We start from the raw sequence: 21575 nt of genomic DNA, 5'->3' as shown, positions 1-21575 counted from the left end.
CCTATTAAATTAAGGATTAGATTAGTTCTGCTTAGGCTCAGTGGATAGAAGTAAGAGCAATGAGTGGAAGTTTATAAGAAGGGCATTGTTGTTGTCTAAAAATTGAGCTGTCTAAAAGTAAAATGGACCTCTCTCATGAGGTGATCAGGTCCCCATGACTGGTATACTTCAAGGAGAGACGGGATAACTCAATCGCCAAGAATGATGCAGCAGAGATTCAAGTACAGGTTGAATGTGACCTATGATATCCCTTTGAATTCTGAGGCTCTGTGATTGAGAAGGGAGGAAGAAAGAAATCAAACCAGCTATCTTTTCGAAAAATCAATCAGCAAATATTTATTGAGTGCTTGTGCTTATAAGGCCCTGTGTGACAGGTTTTTACAGGGGGAAATAATGCTGCTTGACTTCATTTCTCCCTATTAAACCAGCTGAGTTGGCATTGGGTCAATAAAAATACACAATGCTGCCCTACAGGGATTGGAATTAAAAACTTGCACAGACAAATGAAGCATGGGGTTTATAGAATTACAATGGTGGAAGGGACTGAAGACAACATCTGGTATAACACAGTGTCTAATTGTAGGAATTCCAGCTCTGGGAAGAGACTGCTCTGTTTGAACGTCTTCAGAATCTGGGACCTCACTCAGGAATTATCTGACAGCTATAATAATTGCTAGGAAACATCTCCTTCCATATTGAAATTTAATGTTCTGAAATTTCAACCCAATTGTCCTAGATCTGGTCTCAGGGACCATAACTACAACAGATTAAGTCTACTTTCTCTTTCACATGAAAGACACAGATTAAAAACAAAACAAAACACTGAGTTTGGGCTTATTGGTCATATAGTAATTAGATTAGGATCAGAGCTGGAAGGGACTTTAGAGATCATCTGAGTCAAGTAATCTGCCAAAGGTTACAAAGGTAATAAATAAATGTTAGAGCCAGGTTGGCAACCCACCCCCTCTGACTCCAAATCCAATGTTCTTTCCAATACAGAGCCCTCATTCTGACACTAGATATGTGAATGAACAAGGAAAGCTGCCTCACTGGACCTCAGTCTCCTCATCTGTAAAATGAGGATAATAATGATTGTTCCATCTGCCTCACAAGGTTGTTTTAAGAAAGGTGTTTAATAAAAATTAAAGCATGCATAATTTATATTATGTTAATGTATTTTATTTGTTAATGATAATACTAGGAACACTAATTTTGTTAATAATAATAACTTGGCCACCAGCTATAGAAACAGTTGCCATCTTAGCTAGTTTTTCAACCATGGCCTGGGAAGTTAAATGAGACATAGTATGAAGGGTTCTACTCTCATTATTATAGACATCTCCCAAGAGATCCCCTACTATAGTCCTTATAATTTTGATGGCCTGGCTAAAATAGGCAAAATTTCAGGATCAGTCTTCATTGCTTAGAGATAATAGAAGCATTCGCAGGATCATCTATATAGGGTTAATAGGCAACCTCATCTATCCCCTCTCACTTTATGGGTGAGGAAACTGAGGTTTAGAGAGGTTAAGTGACTTGCTCAAAGTTGTACAGCTAACATGCATCAGAAAGAGAAACTGACACAGGACCTCTGATTCCAAAACCAGAGTTCTTTCCATTGTGCCATGCTGTTACTAGGACCTTTTAATCAATCAAACAATACATCAATGATTGATTACTGAAGTTGAGCATTAGAATTAGCTGTGAACACCCAAGCATGCTGGATTATATAATTTTTAACCACCTTGATAGAAAAGAAAGAAGCAAACACATTCATGTGGAGAGACAACTTTTTTTCTGGAACTAAATTAATGTTTTCTATAGGTTCTCTACAGCAAGGAGAGGAAGCATTAGAGGGCCTGGATCCAATCTCTTAAATAAGTGACTTTACTTCCTTATATCTCAGTTTCCTTATCCCTCAAATAAGAGGAGTGAACTTGGATAATTTCCAAAGTCATTTTCTAGCTTTAAATTTGTAAACGCCTTGAGGCAAGGACTGTCTTTTGTACACTCTTTTATCCCCAGAGCTTAGTATAGTGCCTTGCATGTAGTAGACAGCTAAGTGTTGACTGATTGATTGGCCCTCGACTGTAGTTTGCAGAAAACATTCAAATCACTATTTTTAATCTCTATGCTTTACAAAAGCTGATTATATAGAACATAATATTTAGACTTAACCAGTTTCCATGTGGAATAAATATGCTACACAGTCTAGATATTATTTTCTGATGCATTAACTTAATATAGAGAAAGTATCTAGAAAACCCAGGACAACAAATACTTCATGCATCCCCTCAGAATATCTCAAGTGAACCTTAGGACAGAGAAAGCACATAAATATAAGTATGAGGTAAGGAAAGAAAAGTAGATATGAGAATACAACTGGTATGAGTTACCATTTGCTGAAAACCTCCCTTCCCCCTCTTCCTAATTCTTTAAAATCATCACCTTGTGCGTTGGTAAAAATGATTTGGATGCTTGCCTCTGCTCCATAAAGGCAATTTATTATTCAATAAAAATTGATTGTGCATTTCATTTGCAATGCTCATAGGACCATGCAACTCAGGAACCTACTTGCGTATACTGTTGGGATATCACTACCTTTCATTCATTTGTGTGAAGTGGTGTCTGTCTCCTTGGAATACTTTTGTATTCCTGCTCTTCACCCAGGGAATGGTCTCATTCATCTACTACTAAGAGAATGGGCAGACTTGAAAGTGGAACCATTGTGTCTGCCTGTGGGGTAATACATAGGAGGTGAAAAATTAACCAGAGCTGCTCAGTTTATGAGGCATAGGTAGATAGATAGATAGATAGACAGACAGACAGACAGATAGATAGATAGATGATAGAAAGATGGATAGATAGATAGATAGATATTTAGAAGATGGATAGTGTTTATTAAGGGATAGCACTTTATTTAGCTAATGGCTTTCTATGTTCTAGATTCTTCATTTGTTTGGACTTTTCCATCATGCCCTTGGATACTTTCCTTCCCTGCTTTTCAGCTTTCTTTTGTGTATTTTCTTCTCATTAGATTCTAAGCTCCTTGAGGACAGGAACTGTCTTTCTTTTTTTTATTTGTATCCACTGTGCTTAGCCCAGTGCATGGCCTATAAGTAAGTGCTTAATAAAAGTTTGTTGATGGACTGAATGCTGGAGATACAAACACAAGTATAAGAGTTCCTGCCTTTAATGAGTTGTAAAGAAGACAGCACATATTAAGGGGAATTTGAAGGAGGGAGCAGAAATGGCAAGCATGGAGGCTATATTGACCACAAATAGAACAAATCAAAATTAGCTCTAATTTTTGTCTGAGAGAATAGTTCTAAGGCTATCTCAGGAAGATATAAATACCTATGTAATGGACCTAAATTCAGAGGCAAGACTTGCTTCATCCTGACATCTCATATGCTCCAGACTAGGGACTGATCCAGGACATGAAAAAGAAAATCACAGTAGATTATGACATGTATCTAGTAGACTGACCTATGCAAAGAGAATTGGATTTGGAATTAGATGACCAAGGTTTGAATACTAGCTCTGCTATTTACTACCTGCATGATTATGAACAAGTCATTTTCTCTCTTGGGGTATTAGTTTTCTTTTATAAAAATGGGAGTATCTGGAATTATTTATTATATTATGTTATGTTATGTTATATTTTGTTATAGTATGTTATATTATATTATATCATGTTATGCTATTTTACGTTATGTTACATTGTTATATTGTATTGTACTGTATTATATTATATTATTTATAAGGTCCCTCCTAACTCTAAGTTCGATGAGCCTACTACCACTTATTATCCCTAGTGAAGTCATGCTATATATGCCCTGCTTATGTTTTATACCTATAAAACAGATCTCTCCTCTCATTTTTCTGAAATTGAGTTTCTATGACAACTCGTATATGACCTGCACTAGGAAAAGATTTTTAAAAAGAGATCTTAACTATGTAAATACACTTGGTTGTAGGGAGAGGGAACTTTAAAAATGAACATACCAAAGCTTTTAGGCATTTCTCCTTCTTTCAAATGATTTTCAATTCTTTCAGTTCTTCTAATCATTTTATTTACTTTGAAGAGAATTGAAGTACTTCTAGTACTGCTCTCAGAGAATTTTCTTTAAAGTCCTGAATTATGGACTATAATAAATCTGTATAATGCCAAAAGAAACATAATCTAGCTGTCATCCTAGCTCCCAAGACAAAGTCCAGGATGTTAAGCTTTTGCAATAGGTTATGCTTGTATAGTAATTCAGGGTTGCAAAAACACCTTCATAGCCAATATTTCATTTGATCCTCACTATGTCGTGAAGGAGGGGTTATAATTATCATTAACTCACTCATTTCACAGTTTGAAAGATGAGGCTCAGAAAAAATCAATTTATTTTTATCCAAGTTCAGACAAAGCTGGTGACAGAACTGAAGCACAAACCTCTATATCTTGTTCAGTTTTCTTTACACTGTTCATGTTATTGTCCAGTTGTTCAGATCTTGTCACTTACCACAAAGAGAACTACTGGAGCCTATCAATCAGGGAATGAAAGGCATGGACTGAGACAGAGACATGAGCAATTGTTTCTTTACTTAATCCATAGGTAACAAGCAAGTTAATAAAAAATAATGTATTTTAAAATATATATGTGATAAAACAAAATATTTGTAAATCTGAATGAATGTTCCTCAAAGGATTTTCCAAAGTTCATTAAGAATCAATTTGGAAAAATCTTGAAGAATTTAGGATTATAGTACATTTCAGAGCACTAGGATTGCTAGTATCTTTTAACATAGTAGAAAAGTAATTAGTTTTCTCTATTTTATAATCTACTTGGGCATATCAAATTTCAACAACAGAGCAATATTTTTATATTATTATAGGCAAGACACTTTACCACTCTAGCCTGAAATTTCCTCATTTCTAAATTAGAACTTTGAACTAGAAGATCTCTAATTTCTATTTGCAGTTCTCAAATTCTACATTTGAATTAATAGAGTCTTGAGGAAGAAACAGCCACATACTGTAGTAGGAAAGGATTTGTAGTCATTGATCATTACTATGTAATTCTGGGGTCACAAAGAAGTCAATAAGAACATTTTTCTAAGAGTGGTTATTGGTGAAAAAGGCATAACTAAGAAACCAGTTCTCGAGAACATAGAATCTGGTGTGTCTAAAGAGTAGGATGTCAGTGGAGAGTTAGTGTTCTAGTTGGACCGCTTGGTGGTATGCATCGGAAAGACAGTGTGGAAGCTGAGCATGTGAATCAGTTCTTGCACTCATGAGTATGTTCAGAAGTGGATCCCCAGAAGGTTAGGTGAACTATGACTCAGGGGAAAGAGGAAGAGTATAGGACTGGGGAAACAGGAAGAGAGGTAGGTGCCCCATCCTCTGAAACTATCCAGTAAGACTCTCTTCACATTAGGACTTCATGTCTTCCCCATTCCAGTCTCTGGGGACAAGTGATGAGAGATTTTTGATGTGGGAGGGCTTTTTCACATTTGTACAATTGGTACCCTACACTTAACTGATAGGAGTCTTTCTATAAACCCAACTCAGAGCAAAGACTTCCCATTGATTTCTATTTGGCAACAAGAGTCTGAACCTGGAGTAACCAAAGGGGATACAGCTTCAATGCCTATGATCAAGTTTTTGGGTAGAAGAAAGTGACTTAGAAGTCTTCCAAATCCAAGGGGAGGGTGTACCTTGGAAGGAGCTAATCCCGCAAGGTCCTCTGTAGAGAGAATAGACCAAGGGGAAGTTGGAAATATTTTGTTTAGCACTAGTAGTAAGTTGACAAAGTGGAAGAGATGAAGATGGAAGATCTTGGGTTAGAGAATTCCTTGGAAGAGTAAAAGACTAATTCTGAGAAGAAAAGGGAAAAGGAGTAGCTAAAGAAGAAAGCAGATAAGAAGAGAGGTGAGAAAAGAGAGCAACTAAATAGAAAGAGGAGAAAAAACATTCCAAAATATTGGGGGAGTGGGTACTCAGAAGGAGAAATAATTGCTTAAAGTCTAAGAGTTGAGGAAGCACAACTACCATGCTTTGGAAAAAGAGATCCCCTATGAATGTACTGAATGTGGGGAAACTTTTTCCCAGAATGCATATTAAAAGGATCACTGCAGCTGGGTAGAAGGGAGCACCATTTGTTTCCCTACTCCCATAATACTTTGATATACACAGCCTCCAGCCCAAGGAAGGAAGCAGAATGGGGAAAAGGAGAGACTTCTCATGCACCCTGAAAGGGGAAGGAATGGCTGTGTACCTAAATAGACAAGCTCTCAGCTTCTGACAGTTTTGATAATTCCCCTCTGGACACAAATGATCATTCTCTTGATACTGGCAATCAGTGGAGTAGGCATGGCTAGCAAGCTGACCTGAAGGTTGTAGGGTGTGCACATAACAGTGTGGACAGAGAGCATTGTGATCAAAGTGACTACAGGTGCTGGAAACAGTGAGACATCGTGAGTTGGTGTATAAGTGAGTGTTTTATATGCAGATCCCTGAACGGTTGATTTGGCCCATTGGCTGGACCATGATTTGTGGAACTTGGGAGAATGGAGACACAGGGTGACACTCCAAAGTAGGTGCCTCCAAGCTCTTGAGATTGTGGACCATAGTATCACCCACCAGCTAGTTCAGCATCTGGAGGCAATGAGAAGAGAATTCTCCATATCGCTATATCTCACCTCTAAATGATATAGTCTTGAATTTCTGATTGTCTCTGGAGCACATGGATGGGGTAACTCTGGAAGGAGGTCTCCTAATGGACTTGGAATTTGGAGAGGAATGAAGAACAACAGGAGTGGACATGAATTTGCAGCACTGAGGTCCTTTCCACTGCCAAAATTTCATGTCCTTAGTCTCTTCTATTTCTACTATTCCAAGTTTCTATTAAATCAGTACAGTCAATCTTAGACTAGTGTTTCTCTCGGTGTAGATTTTAAAAAAAAAAAAAAACAAGGAAAGGAAAAGAATAAAAATAGACCTTTCAAAATTAGCTTGCAGTGTACATTTTTAAAACACTTATGTACACTGTGTTATGTACAGAGTATTGATACACTCTGTGCCTCAGAGAGCTTATCTACAGAAAGAGAAACGATTGCAACAGAAAATATCCCCCTGAACAAAAGCCTCAGATTGGTAGTAAGCATTTAAAAATGTTTATTGAATGGAATGGAAGGGAATTTCAAAGTGAATATTAGGACATCAGAACTGCCACCATGGGTTGGCCCTTTCTTCCCCATATAGTCTGGATAGTATTCTGTCTCTGAAATGGAAAACATAGGGCTTAATGAGGGAGACCGAGATTGTCCTTCCTGACATGAAAATAATTTGTTTGAGATGCTTCTCAATCAAATTGGTTGCTTTTATAATAGTTATATAATACTAATCTAATATTTCAATGCATCTGTGATGTAATTTATGGATACTCAACCAGTCCAGATTATAAATCATCCGTTCCATCTCACACTATATGATTCTTGTCTATGGCCTTCCATAAAACCTGAAGTTTAAATGGCTCAAATATTAATTCTGGCTCTCACATTTCTAACTTTAGGTCCAGTGCTTTTCCTCTAACACATGATATGAGTCCAGCATAGCAGCATTATATTGAGTAGGAAAGGGGAATGCAGCAGATTTTTCAGGTAGACCCTCAACTCTCCAATAAGCTTCCCTTCCTCCTCTTTCTTTTTGTAGGTACACAACCTAAATGTTTTCACTAAAAATGCTACACCAAAGATAGAGATCAATCATATTTCCAATAATACAGGATGTAGTTGTTATATTATTCATTACACGTATTGGGGTGGACAGCTGAGATTTCAAAGAATGACACTATTGTATCTTAGGAGAAGAAATCCTTCCCTATTTCTAATGAATGAAGATAAGATAAATGGCCTGCTTAGGAAAGGAGAGGAAAGAAGGAAAGAAGGAAGGAAGGAAGGAAGGAAGGAAGGAAGGAAGGAAGGAAGGAAGGAAGGAAGGAAGGAAGGAAGGAAGGAAGGAAGAGAGGGAGGGAGGGAGGGAGCTGTGCTGCCCAACTGGAACTGCCCAGTTTGTTGTATTTTGACTAGGTAAAAGAGGGCATTCTTTGCCTCATTTCTTACCTAGCGTTAATCACTGAATGGGTGTTGCCTTAGTCAAACTGACACTTGAGGAAGATCTTAGCTTAAAAAGGCCAAGGTCTCCCATTACATCCAGGGCCATCTCCAGTTATCCTGATCTAGATATTGCCACTGGACCCAGGTGGCTCCATAGAAGAAAGTAAGACTGGTGACTTTACACAACCCTCCCTCACTTAAATCCAGTTCACTTGCATGTCATGGCTTCATCTCTCTGATGTCATGGTCCTCTTTGAGAATGAAGGACAAACAGCAAAAACAAAGCAGCTTTACCCTCTTGCTACTGCAGGTACCTCAACCACCTGCTACTTCCTCAAAACTAAAGATATTAAAAAGTCAACTTTACATCTGCACCAACTGAGATTTGTTGGTTTCTGTGTTTAAGGGAGGAAATCCTAGATAGAATTAGTAATAAGAAAAAGGCAATGTTTACCTTAACCCCACTGCCAAAGGGAATTTAACTTTCTCTGAATCTAAGCTACATGGATCATTTTTGTTTGTTTGGTCTTGTCCTATCTCATTTGTTTCCTTTGTTTTGCTCTGCTGCAATCATAGGCTAGAGATGTCCAAAAGTTTTACACGGTCTTGAGCTATTAAAGTTTAAAATTGTACTAAGACTTTTGAGATACACTGTTAAAGCCATCCGGATAGCATAGTGAGGAGACTGTTGGACTTGGAGTCAAGATGACCTCAGTTCAAATCCAGCCTCAGACACTTCCTAGCTGAGTTTCCCTGAGTAAGTCATTTAACTTCATGTAACCTCAGTTTCTGCATCCATAAAATGAGGATGATAATAACACATCTTCCTGGATTATTGTGATGGTCAAAATGCTTTGCAAACCTCAAAGTGCTATGTAAATGCTAGTTCTTAGCTGTTATTTGGTCTATTTTCTTATTTTACAGATGAGGAACGCAAGCTGCCCACAGAAAGTCATTTTCTCAAGTTTAAATGGCTAGTAAGTAGAAGAACTGGGATAGAATGTTAGGATTAAAAATGTCCTTAGAGCATATATTGTCACAGCTGGAAGGGACTGTAGAACATGAAATGTTAGAACTGAAGTGGACCTTTGAGACCATCTAGTTTAGTCTCCTCAATTTATAGATGGGGAATTTAGATCAGGATTTATAGACGGGGCTCAGAGAAGCTAAGACATGCACATTGTTTTAAAGAAACAGAGCTTTGATTTAAACCCAGATCCCCAGCTGCTAGTACAATGCTTTCTCTACTGGACCATAAGTCCTTTGTCCTAATTCCATAAACTCCTGCATATATAGCTGCCTCATTCCATTATCTTACTTTGCTTCCCTTTAGCTCCCCATTCATGTGAACAAAAACTAAGCATAACAGATATTTTCTAATTAAATAATTCTCAGAATATTTTCCTTCAGTGATTACACAGCAGGCCTTGGACAGGAGTGTGTTGTTCTTCAATCCTTCAGTTGTATGTGACTCTTTGTGACCCCGTGGACCATAGCACACCAATACTGTCCCTGGGGTTTTCTTGGCAAAGATACTGGAATCATTCAGCATTTCCTTTTTTAATGAACTAAGGCAAACAGAGGTAAAATGACTTGCCCAGGGTCACATAGCTAGTAAGTATCTGAGGTCAGATTTGAACTCAGGTCTTCCTCACTCCAACATCACCCCCCACCCCCATCCTCGAAACCAACTAGATGCGTCCTGGTCAGGGGTGTGTTGGTAAATATTTAATAATCAAGTTGGGGGGCCACAGAGCAATGTACACCTGACATGCTTTTAAGTCAATCTGCGTTTTTAATATTTTCTCCATCCCTTTTAAAAGTCTAGACAATCAACAAAATAAAAAAAAAATCAAGCCTGATTTGTAGCATTACTTAATTTCTGAGATGCAAATGCTTTCACTGAAAATTTAACAATAGACTCTTCTGAGCTGTTTGAAGTGGGTTCAACACACCTTTGATCTCAGCCCTACTGAATATGAAGTTCTGAGACCAAGAGGTATTTCCAGTTGAATTTCTTTCCTCTCTAGTCCTCTTCCAGACAGCAGACACACAGGGAAATGGGCAATGTCATCAATGTCCTTTTAGACATGGTTCTATGTGTAATTCAGAGAAAGAACCATGAAACCTGGGAAATGGAAGGAGCTCGGCACTAATATAATCTAATAACCCTTTTATTGTAAAGCATGTCAGACACAAGTCCTGGATGCTCAGGACCAGTGGAAAGAAAATCTACAATTAAATGAACAAATTAAAACAGATAGAATATCCTTAGAATACTCTGAAGGATGGCTACGGAGATGCATTTGGAATGGCCAATCAATGAATGAAATCAATGCTGTCTAATTGAAGAGTTCCCAGGAACACAGATTTAGAGCTGGAATGAACCTTAGATCATCTTGCTCAACTCTTTCATTTTTCATTTCCATCTCACAAAGCTCTTCCACAATCATTGTTTCATTTCATCTTTATTAGCCTTGGAAGGTAGATGAGGAAATGATTCCGAAATGTTCAGTGACTTTCCTAGGATCACACAGCTACACACAAAGCCAGGGTTCAAGCTTAAGTCTTCTCAGATTGTCAGATGCTCTTTTCACTACAACAAAGCAGCCTGAATTGAATGAAATCGCACTTGTTTTCTCTGTCATCAATACACTAATGCCCATTAGGTTTGTATACATTATGACTTTTTTTTTTCAGTTTTCCTATGAGGCTTTTTTGAAAATAGCAAAACACTTTAATAATTGGAAAAATATTAATTTTTTATGTTTTCTGCCAAAGTTGGAGCCTTTCTTAGTATCTAAGTAGATATATCTCCCCAGGCATTTGAATGTTTGTGCTTTTAGAAACATATAGATGTGTCAAAAAGTTAGCTTCAATCTGATCAGTTGCAGACTGGCTCTTAGAAAAAGCCTAGTTGGGTAAACATAAGGTATGGTCACATTAGTTTCCTAAAAAAACTTATCAAGTATCCACATAATAACATCCTCTCAAATGAAAAATTCATATAACGCTATACCTCTCCTTATCTTGAAGACACATGTGTGATCTACCCCAATCCTATCTGTCCTATCTATTCTGTCATTTTTCTTTAATACATGCCTTCAGAGGAACTGTTCAACCCCCTCCTTTTACAGGTGAGAAAACTAAGGTAGAAAGAAGAGGCATGGGGTTAGTCGAAAGAATACTGGAGTTAAGAGTCTGAGGTATTATGCTGCGTTCTGCCAGTTATTATCTGGATGAGGTGGCTAACTCCTTTCATTTCTCTGAACCTTCATTTCATCATCTGTAAGACAGGGAGAATAACAGTTATAGTACCTTTTTCCCAGGGTTGTTAGGAGGGAAGATTTTTGTAAACCACAAAGCACTGTTAAAGTTGCTTTATTAATAATAGAGAGTTACAAAGCGCTAATGAAGTAAGCCAGAGGAGAGAAAGGTGAATTTTGGCCAGAGTGAATCAGAGTAAGTTTTGTTGAAAAGGTGACATTGGAAGTGGTTGGCCTTGCGCAATGCACAAGATGGCAACTGGTAGAGGCAGCAAGGAAGGAATTTAAGGTATAGGGAATGGTAGAAATACAGATGTGAACGGAATGTATGAAGGGTGAACACAGGGGTAGAGAGTAGCCTGATTTGGAATTTCTCCTTCTCCTTTGAGTCCATTCCCAATGAACTTTGACAATGTCACCTCTTTAAAACTGGTTAGATATCTTTATTTTCTCTCTAGAGGTACTGTTAATTAATTGACTAAAAATAGGATACAGAGATAGATAGAAAGAGAGATATAGAAATAAATCTCTCCCTCTCCTCTCTCTCACACACAAATTTATGTGCATATATTATTTATAATTTAATTTATATATTTTATTATTATTTAATAATTTTATATGTAGCATACAATATACATCATATTATATTAATATATAATAAATACAAATATTTATAATTTAATGATTATATATTTATCTTATCTCTTCTAATATAATGTAAATTTCTTGAAGGCAGGAACTGTTTCAGTTTTCACTGGCTGTCTCTATTGCGAAGGTAGGTAACAATCAAGATTTTGAAAAAGGACCTAAAGACTTCACCACACTTTCAAAGCGGTCTGTAACACAAAAATTGTCAGGAACTCTTGTCCTAGGTGGTGAAATTATTTCCAATAAGATACAATCAGAAAGAATAAAAAGAACATGGGCTCAGGAGTTAGTAGGCTTAAATTCTAATCCCTGTCATCCACCAGTTAGCTTCAGGAACTTACGTGACTTCATCTCTGTGCCTCAGTTTCCTCATCTGTAAAATCAGGATAACAATAAACACACTCACTGTCTGCCTGACAGAGAAGTTGTGAGGCTCAAATGCTTCAAGAGTTTCCAAGAATTAAGGCATGTCAGAACTTGGATTAGCCCTAGAGACCACTTAGTATAAGCCCTTGGTTTTATAGATGCCAATACTAAGGTCCACAGAGATAAATGGCCCAACCTGAGTTCAGAAATTAAGTGAGTGTCAGAGCTGGGACTAGAAACCAAGTTTCCTGCACCTTAGTCTGATATCTCTTCTGTTTGTCTCTCCTGCCTTCATCCTTCAGCTTAAAGGAAAGAATTGGCCCTGGCAATTTCTAAGGTTCCCACTAGTTTAGACATTCTAAGTTCTAAGATCCTCTATAGCACTAACATTATTTGTTGTTACGCTCTCATTTCATGTTCTATAAGTACCCTTCTAGCTCTGAAATTTTGTATTCAACAATCATTGGTATTTCTTATTTCCTATGTGCTAAAGTCCCTTCCAACCCTAACATTTCATATTTCATATTCCAAGATCCTTTCTAAAGCTAATATTTCATGTCCAGTTAGGATTATTTATGACAATAATTATCATAATGGAATCTTGTAAGAAGCCTGAACCTAATCAACCCAATTGAAAGTCATGGAGAGAACAATCTTATGATAGTTTTGTCATGACATATTTAGACGTGAATGAACTGAATTCATATAGAACTGGAAGACCGCTTAGAGATCATATAGTCCAACCTTTCCATTTTACAGATGAGAAAACTGAGGTCCAGTGAAATTAAATGATTTGTTCAAGGTTACATAGGAAGTAGAAGAGGGGGAAGGGGAAACATTTTAATCCAGACCTTTTCACTCCAGTATCAATCCTACTTCCCCTGTTCCACATGGAAACTAAATATTGGGATAAATGAAAATTTTCAATAATTGAATTTTTCTCTTTTCTTCTTCACCTTTGACAATAAAGCCAAACTGGCATTTCTTTCTTTAAACATTAGTAGAATGTTTACCAGAGGAAGAATTAGAAAGTGTGAGTTTGAGTCTCCTTTCACTTATCTACAAACCATACAATCTTGGGCAAGCCATTAAATGTCTCATAGTCCCAATATCTTCATCTATTTAACCAGGATAACAACACTTGCCCTGCTGACCCTTCAAGCGTGTCATGAGAGACAAATAGACGAGGAATATGAAAGGGCTTTATAACTCTAAAGTGATGTATGTGAGCTGTTTGCAATACATTAAAAGGTCTGGTTCTGACCTCTGCAACCATCTGAATTCTAATTGAAAGTTGAGAATAGGAAACATTATTCTGAACAATTAAGGGTAGTGATTGTAAACATTTTATTATTAAAATATGTCCTCATTAAGAGAAGAAAAATTCAGAAATCTTTAGTTGTGAAATTCCCTTGACACCTTCATCCCTCCGCAGGGAATTTCCTTTTACATTGCACAAAATAAAAGGTCTCATGAAGATGCCATGGAAGGGATGGAAACAAAGACCTATTGTCATAACACATGTGCCAAACACGCATCTATCCACTCATGTGGATCACATGATGACCATTACCTCAGGAGAGCCGCAGTCCCGAGCTTGCTCATCAGGGGAGATTCTGCATCCAGATGATGAAGTGCCTTTGTTTGCGTGGTGATTAAATTCAATGTGTACCTTCTCTGAAACTAAACCACCAGTTCCCACAGTCTGCACACTGATGCTAAAGGGAACTGAGAGGTCAAGATTCTCCAGCAGGGTCTAAAAGAAGATATATATTTGTATATATATCATTAATTTATTTTAATATTATTTTATTTTTTCCAATTACATGTAAAAATGTTTTACATTCTTTTAAAAAAGTCTTTTTTTAGTTTCAAATTTTCTCCCTCCCTTCCTATTCTCTCCCCGTCGGGGGAGGGGAGAAACAATTTGATATAGATTATACATGTGCAGTCAAGCAAAATATATTTCCATATTAATCATGCTGTGAAAGAAAACACAGACCAAAATAAAAAAAAAAAAAACAAGAAAAAAGTGTGTTCAGTCTGTATCCAGATTCCATCAGTTCTTTCTCTGGAGGTGCATAGCATTTTTCATCACAAGTCTTTCAGAATTGTCTTAGATCATTGCATTGCTGAGAATAGCTAAGTCCCACAGTTGATCATCACAAAATATTGCCGTTACTGTGTATAATGTTCTCCTAGTTCTGCTTACTTCACTTTTCATCAGTTCATATAAGTCTTTCCAGGTATTTCTGAAAGCATCCTGCTTGTCACTTCTTATAGCATTTAAAGTCTAAGACACATTCAAGATGACTTACTATGGAGAACTTGGAAAATACAGGCTTCATATGTGACACCATAAACCATTTGGACCAAAGAGAACATACTGCCTTAATGTAACTGTTTCAAAGGTTTTGTTACTTATTACCAGTGTGATCTTGGGTGAGTTTCTTCATCAGGAACCTTAAAGATCATCTAGTTAAACCCCCTCATTTTACAGAAGACACTTGTATGATTTGACCAAGGTCACCCAGATAGCAAAGACCAGACACAAGATTTGAATGGCATGTGTAGCCAATTTGTCTGAAGTTGTGGAATCTCCAAGTTCCACAATCTTTCCATGGGACCAAGATGCCTTTCTTGGTGTACTCATCTATAGAATATGTGATATGAACTCTAGATTCCCTTCCAGCTCAAAATCTATTATCCTACCATCATATGATTCCCCCCTTATGTTGTTAAGACTGCAGCAGACTGATGCAGTAGAAAAATCACTGGATATTGAAACCAATCCTAGCTCTGGCATGCATGACCAGATGGACTTTGGACACATTTCTTCCCTTCTCCAGGCCTAAATTTCCTTATCTCTAAAATTAGGGGATTAGACTGAAAAAACCTAATATTTGATGATTCTAGATAATCAGACAGATAGGTCACTCATAGTTAAAGTATCTGTCTCATTATTTTTTGTGCAAGGGGGTAGAACAATCAGGAGGGCACAATAATTTTAAGTATCTCTTCTTGAAAAGGGGAGACAAAATCATGAACCAGAATCAAGAGGTAAACACACAGAAAACATAAGACCTGAGTTCCAGTCCTCTCCTTGATATTCATAATGTTTTCCTAGATAAGTCATTTAACATCTTTGAGCTCAGTTGCCTTATCAGTAAAATGGGGATAATTCTTGATCTACCTGTCTCACAGAGGTGTTGTGAAGAAAGTATTTGGTAAGCCATATGGTGCTTTACAAAAAAATGTCACATTTATAAAACATTTTTAAGGTTTACAATATTGTTTCTTCATTATTGTTATTATTAGAAATATCATATAATGCAGAATGTCAAGATTGGCTTATGAATATAGAGAGATGACAGTACACACCTACTCACCTTTGTACAAGCTGAACTCACAAGGTACTTGTGAAACTCTCCATCAATATAGATCTATGGTATAAAATGAAAATAATAAGCAGTCGAAGTTTTCCACTTAATTAGAAATGTACCAAAATGAAGTTAAAATAATCACAATTGAAAGCACAAGTACATTAAAAGTTGATAGGAATACAGATTTAAAAATCACCAATACTGTTTCACAAAAATTTAATTAGAAGATACAAAAATTTATAGGTGGATACCAGTTCTTAACTAAGATGGATAACGTTAGGTTTCCCCTTCTCCTGGCCTCACTAGAATAAAGAGTGAAGGGATAGATTGAATAATTTTCAGAGGAAAATATATAAATGACCAACAAGCATATGAAAATTTTCTAAATTACTAATAGGATAAATGAAAAACATCTCTGAGGATTAAATATATACCCACAAAAGTGGCAAAAAATGATAAAAATGTTGAAACTGTCAATGTAGGAAATGGAAAAATAGATACACCAATTCACTTTTGGTGTTACTATGAATTGGTTTAACCTTTTTGGAAAATAATTTGGAATTATGGGAGAAAAATCATTAGGTTGTTTATACCCTTTAACCAGAAATCTTAATCCATGACCCAGATCAATGACAGAGAGATAAAAATGCTACATTATACATATATCCATAGTAGCTTTTGTAGTGGCAAAAAAATATGGGAAATTAAATGGGTTCCCATAAATTTAAACAGGATTGTTAGAACCTTATTTCTTGACTCTTAATGAAACCTCTTCCTATTGTATATAACTATTTCTCCACTTATACTACTAAAATTTGACAATATCATGTATTTAATAGCAGATCTGTATAATGACAACAATACATTTATACAGCCTTTCATAGTTTCCTAAGAATTTTCTTTAGAACAATCTTGTGAGGAAGATAATGAAAGAGACGTTATTCTCTTTTTTACTGTTGGGAAAACTGACATTTTGAGTGGTCAAAGTGACTAGTGGGAACCTACCAAGTCTTAGAGCTGGGCTGCAAACCCAAGGATTTTCTAATTTCACATCAAGCACTCTTTGCACTCAGTGCTTGATGTGGAATTAGAAAATCCTTGCTGCCTCATGTTAACCATGTAGCTACCTAGCTTTTTACCTTAAAATATAGAAATAAAATGAACCCAAATACCCCTATGTCTCTATCATCAAGGTAGGTATTCCCTAAAAAAAATGCAGACCCAACTATACATTCTTGTTCATCTATATAACATGAACATGTCCTCCTGTAATCTTGTTGCAGTCTGCTCTATATCACCAGGTACCCTTCCATTGCCCTCCAACTGATACTCATTTTCTATTTTTCTTAGATTACAGTGTTTTATGTCTTTATGTCTTACAGTCTTTATGTCTCAATCTCATATCATTGAGAGACATAAATTGGGTATAATAACATGGAATTAATCAATGTCTCTAATATATTTGATCAATTCTTTACTGGGAGAAGAAAATGTCATTTTTAGGAAAATGTTTTTCCCCTGCTGCTGCTTGCTTAGAGAGCTTCAAATATTTCTATGCTATCATTACATTTTAGGTCTTTTGCAAGATTCATTATTATTTTAATTACTGCTGTAATTCATACTTAGATAAATCTGAAATCTTACTGAAGTGGTCACGTCCTCCAGTGCTGCTGATCACAACTTGGCTACACCTGCTTATCATGTGTGATTCTTGTCCAGGACCTTCCAAAAAACCAACATGAGTGGGAGGGATCCCATTCAATATGTTTGGGGCTTTCCTATAGGTGTCTTGATTTGACACATTGATCAATAGAGCACAGAGGTTCATCCCTCTTTCTTTTGCAATTGTGATATTTCAAGATTGATAGCCATACAAGATCACCAGAAAAGGACTAGTTGTTTAATAATTTTGTTGTTTTTGTTTCAGAGAGAATTTTGAAATTATCCAGGTTACTATGGGAGGCTTGGAAATGTAAGTATGAATATGATAATAATAATAATAATAATAATAATAATAATAATAATAATAATAATAATAGCTAACATTTATATGGTATTTACCAGGTGCCAGATACTGTGCTAAGTGCTTTACAATTATTATGTTATTTGATCCTCACAATAACCCTGGAAGAAGGTACTGTTATTATCCCCATTTTATAATGAGGAAATTGAGGCAAACAGAAGTTCTATCATTTGACTTGGGTCACACAGCCTAGATCTGAACTCAGGTATTTTTGACTCCCAGACTGTATTCACTCTATTCACTGAGCCACCTAGCTGCTGCCAAAGGAGGAAATGTTCTGCCCAGATATATTAACTAAAGGACAATTTCCCAAATGTATCCAATGCTTTCTCTTCCTAATATTCAGTTGTAGTTCCTGTACATTATCAGTCTGCAATATCTGTCCATGATACCTGTACAGACAGATGAGTTATATGAGCTATCCAATCAAATACATATCAGCCTTAACAATGGACTTTCTTTATCCATTTTGTTTTTCTTATGTGAGTCAATAGTTAGCACAAACTCTCTTGAGTGAGTATGCGTCATTTCAGAAGCTTTAACATCTTCCATTGTTTAATGTAATCAGCAGAATCCCAAACAGGAGCACCTGGAGAAACTCACCAAGTTCATGGAATACTTTCGTGATTTTGATTATGCACTGATCATTCACCATGACAGTGGCAAGCAACTTTGCCCACTAACAGAGGGTCAATGATCAAAATTTTCTCTGTTCACCTTCCAAGAAATCTGGTAGTGTTTTACCATACACATGGAAGACATATTGTTGGAGGAGACCTTTCAAGATAGGATGTTGCTCTGTAGAATCAAGTGCTTTTTTCAGATGACAAAAAATAAATAGAATGGCATCTTGGCATTCGCTAAACCTTTCAATCAGTTGTGACTATAAAGATATTCATGCTATGAAATAATTTGTAAAAGACTTCACTTCCTTATCATTTTTTGGTCGGCAATAACTTGAAGTGATAAGTAGATAAATCTCATGAAGATTTTCTTGTGATAGAAAAGAAGGGAGAAGGATGGGTTGGTGGTTGCTCTTATTTTCTTGATTGCTTTTTTTGGTTGCAATAATGTTGTTTTCCCCCTGTTTGGTGTCCTTAATTCTCTCAAATATCCTCAACATCAATCTTCCCATCCCCTTACAATTGTGTCATCTCCTGTATGAACTTCCTCTGGGTAAATGTTAATCTGACTCAGCTGTACTTCCCTTCTTCAACATTATTAGTGATAGTTCTACTTCCTCAAATAAACAAATTGACAACTGAGATGTGGGAGTCCGAATGGGTAAATGTCAGTCTTACTCTGGAGAAGCTATTATGTTACCGAAATCATGACATCTTATTTTGTTTTTACTGGTTTGCTGTTGACTTTCCTGATGATTCACAGTTCATATGAATGATCATTTCTTTTTCTATTGTTTCCTTTGTAATCCTTCCAGGGGCCAACACAGGAGGGGTGGATGACTGTCTAAAAAAAATCTGGGAGAATAAGTAGACTGCAAGTTCCATAGGAGCCGATGTGAAATGGCAGCTTAAAAAAAGATAGTGACATCTTAATGTGCATTAACAATAATAATTATTATTAAATGATACTTCAAATATATATCATACTTTAAAATCCACAAATCACCTTTAATGCATTATCATTATGAGCTCCTTCATGGTAGAAACTAACTTTTGCTTCTTTTTGCTCCTTAATGCTTAGCATAATGCCTGGCATTACATGTTTATTGATTGTCATGGTAAAGATGGTGATTGTCTCTCTGTCCTTTTTCATAGCCAGACAACAGCTAGAGTACTTTGTTCTTTTTTATACACTGTATTTTGACACTCTGGAGAAAGTCCAAAGAAGGATTACCAGAATGAAGGCGAAGGGTAGTATAGAATTGAAGACCATATCCTGCCATACATGGATCAGTTTAAAGAACTGGTGGGATGGAAACAGAAGACAACTTGAGATATGATTTCTCTCTCCAAGTATTTGAAGAGCTCTTCTACCTTTACATATTATGTTGAAGGGGGATTTTGCTCTTTTTGTTTGGTTCCAGAGGGCATAACCAGGACCAGTGCGTGAGCATTGGAGAGAGAAACATTACACCTCTCCATGATGAAAAATTCCCCAAGCTTCAGAGCTAGCCAGAAGTGGATTGTCACATGAGACTCTGGATTCTCCATCACTGGATGAATTTAAGTAGAGTCTATAGAACAACAACATATGAATACTATCTTACTTTTCTATAGTCTTTTATACTCTACAAAGTCCTTTAATTCAATAATTACATGGGGTAATACATTCACACAACAGGGAGGTACAAACAAACTACTATATGCAGAACCTCAGGAAGAAAAGTGGTGACTTCCCAGAAGGATCAAAGGAGATTTGAGGAAGGATGAAATTCAGTGATAAGTGGCAGAGATGAAATTTTAAGTGAGGTCTGCTGACTCCAATCTAGCACTCCACCTACTATAACTCATTAGTTATAGTAGTGTCAAAGATATGATACTTTTGAGAAACCAGTCTAAATTTTCAGTAGTAAATAAAGAAAGGCCAGCCTCTAACTGTACATACCCGGTACCCTGCAACAAAAGTTCCATTGCTACAGCCCAACTCATCCACCAGTGGCCTTTCCCAGCCAATCATTAAACACCTCTGGCCAATTGTTTTAATGATGCACAGAGAGCCAACTGGAGCAGGAGCCTCTGGGGGAGAAAACAGACATACAAGAAGGCAAAGTTATTTTCAAGATAGTGTTCAAAATTCCCAAGCTTTGCCTTAATGTCTTTTCCTTTCCATTTCCTACAATAGTGAAGCAAAGTAAGATAGCCTATGAAAGATTTATAAGTTGAAAACATAAACCAAGTCAAAGGGATACCTGGGCTGACCAGAGGTCCTGCTCTAAAATAGGAGCAACTTCACATCATGTCAAGGAATGGTGAGGAAAAGGTGATAAAATTTGTGTAAGTAAAACGGAAATTGGGAGAGAGGATTGGGATAAGGGAATCGAATAAGCATTCATATATTTCCTACTATATGCCAAGCACTGGGCGAAGTGCTTTTACATATATTATCTCATTTGATCCTTATGACAACCCTGTGAAATAGGTGTATTATTATGCTTATTTTATAGTTGAGGAAAGAGAAATGACCAGAGTCACAGAGTTCTTAAGTATCTGAAGGCAGATTTGGACCTAGGTCTTTTTGATTTCAGCACTAGCGTTCTATTTGTGGTGTCACCAGATGCCTCATTAAGGGATTAATGATATTTCAAGAAGGCAAAATGGGCCTCAAAATATGGAAAACAGGAAGATGATAAATATTGGAGAAGATATGGGAGACTTGGAACACTAATTCATTGTTGGTGGAGCTGTCAGGTGATCTGACCATTCTGGAGAGCAATTTAGAACTATGCCCAAAGGGCTACAAAAATGTGCATACCTTTTGACCCAGCAATATCACTTCTAGAAATGTATCCCCAAGGGATCATAAAAATGGGAAAAGGTTCCAAATATATAAAAATATTTACAGCGGCTTTCTTTGTGGTGACCAAGAACTGGAAGTCGAGGAGATGCCCATCAGTTGGTGAATGGTTGAACAAGCTGGGTTATATGAATGTAATGGAATAATATTGAGTATAAGAAATGATGAACAGGAAAACTTCAGAGAGGCCTGGAAGGACTTACATGAACTGATGCTGAGTGAAAGGAGCAGAACCAGGAGAACATTGTACACAATAACAACCACGATGTGCGAGGAATTTTTTGGTAGACTTAGCCCTTCACAGCA

At 36.7% G+C, this 21575-nt stretch overlaps 1 protein-coding gene across 1 annotated transcript in view; it reads right to left on the bottom strand.

Annotated features, from left to right (window-relative positions):
* Nucleotides 1-21575, bottom strand: part of C6H4orf50 (chromosome 6 C4orf50 homolog) — a 156770-nt gene that overhangs the window by 31588 nt on the left and 103607 nt on the right. Inside the window, exons 14-16 of the mRNA XM_072621421.1 lie at nt 20361-20491; nt 15776-15829; nt 13960-14142 (exon numbers count right to left, since the gene is read on the bottom strand). Coding sequence (XP_072477522.1) covers nt 13960-14142; nt 15776-15829; nt 20361-20491 — 368 coding nt within the window. The remainder of the gene's footprint in view (nt 1-13959; nt 14143-15775; nt 15830-20360; nt 20492-21575) is intronic.

The sequence above is a fragment of the Notamacropus eugenii genome, chromosome 6 (genome assembly GCF_028372415.1).
Source record: "Notamacropus eugenii isolate mMacEug1 chromosome 6, mMacEug1.pri_v2, whole genome shotgun sequence".
NCBI lineage: Eukaryota > Metazoa > Chordata > Mammalia > Diprotodontia > Macropodidae > Notamacropus > Notamacropus eugenii.
The sequence above is the reverse complement of the archived record's forward strand: the minus strand, read 5'-3'. Positions and strand labels throughout refer to the sequence as shown.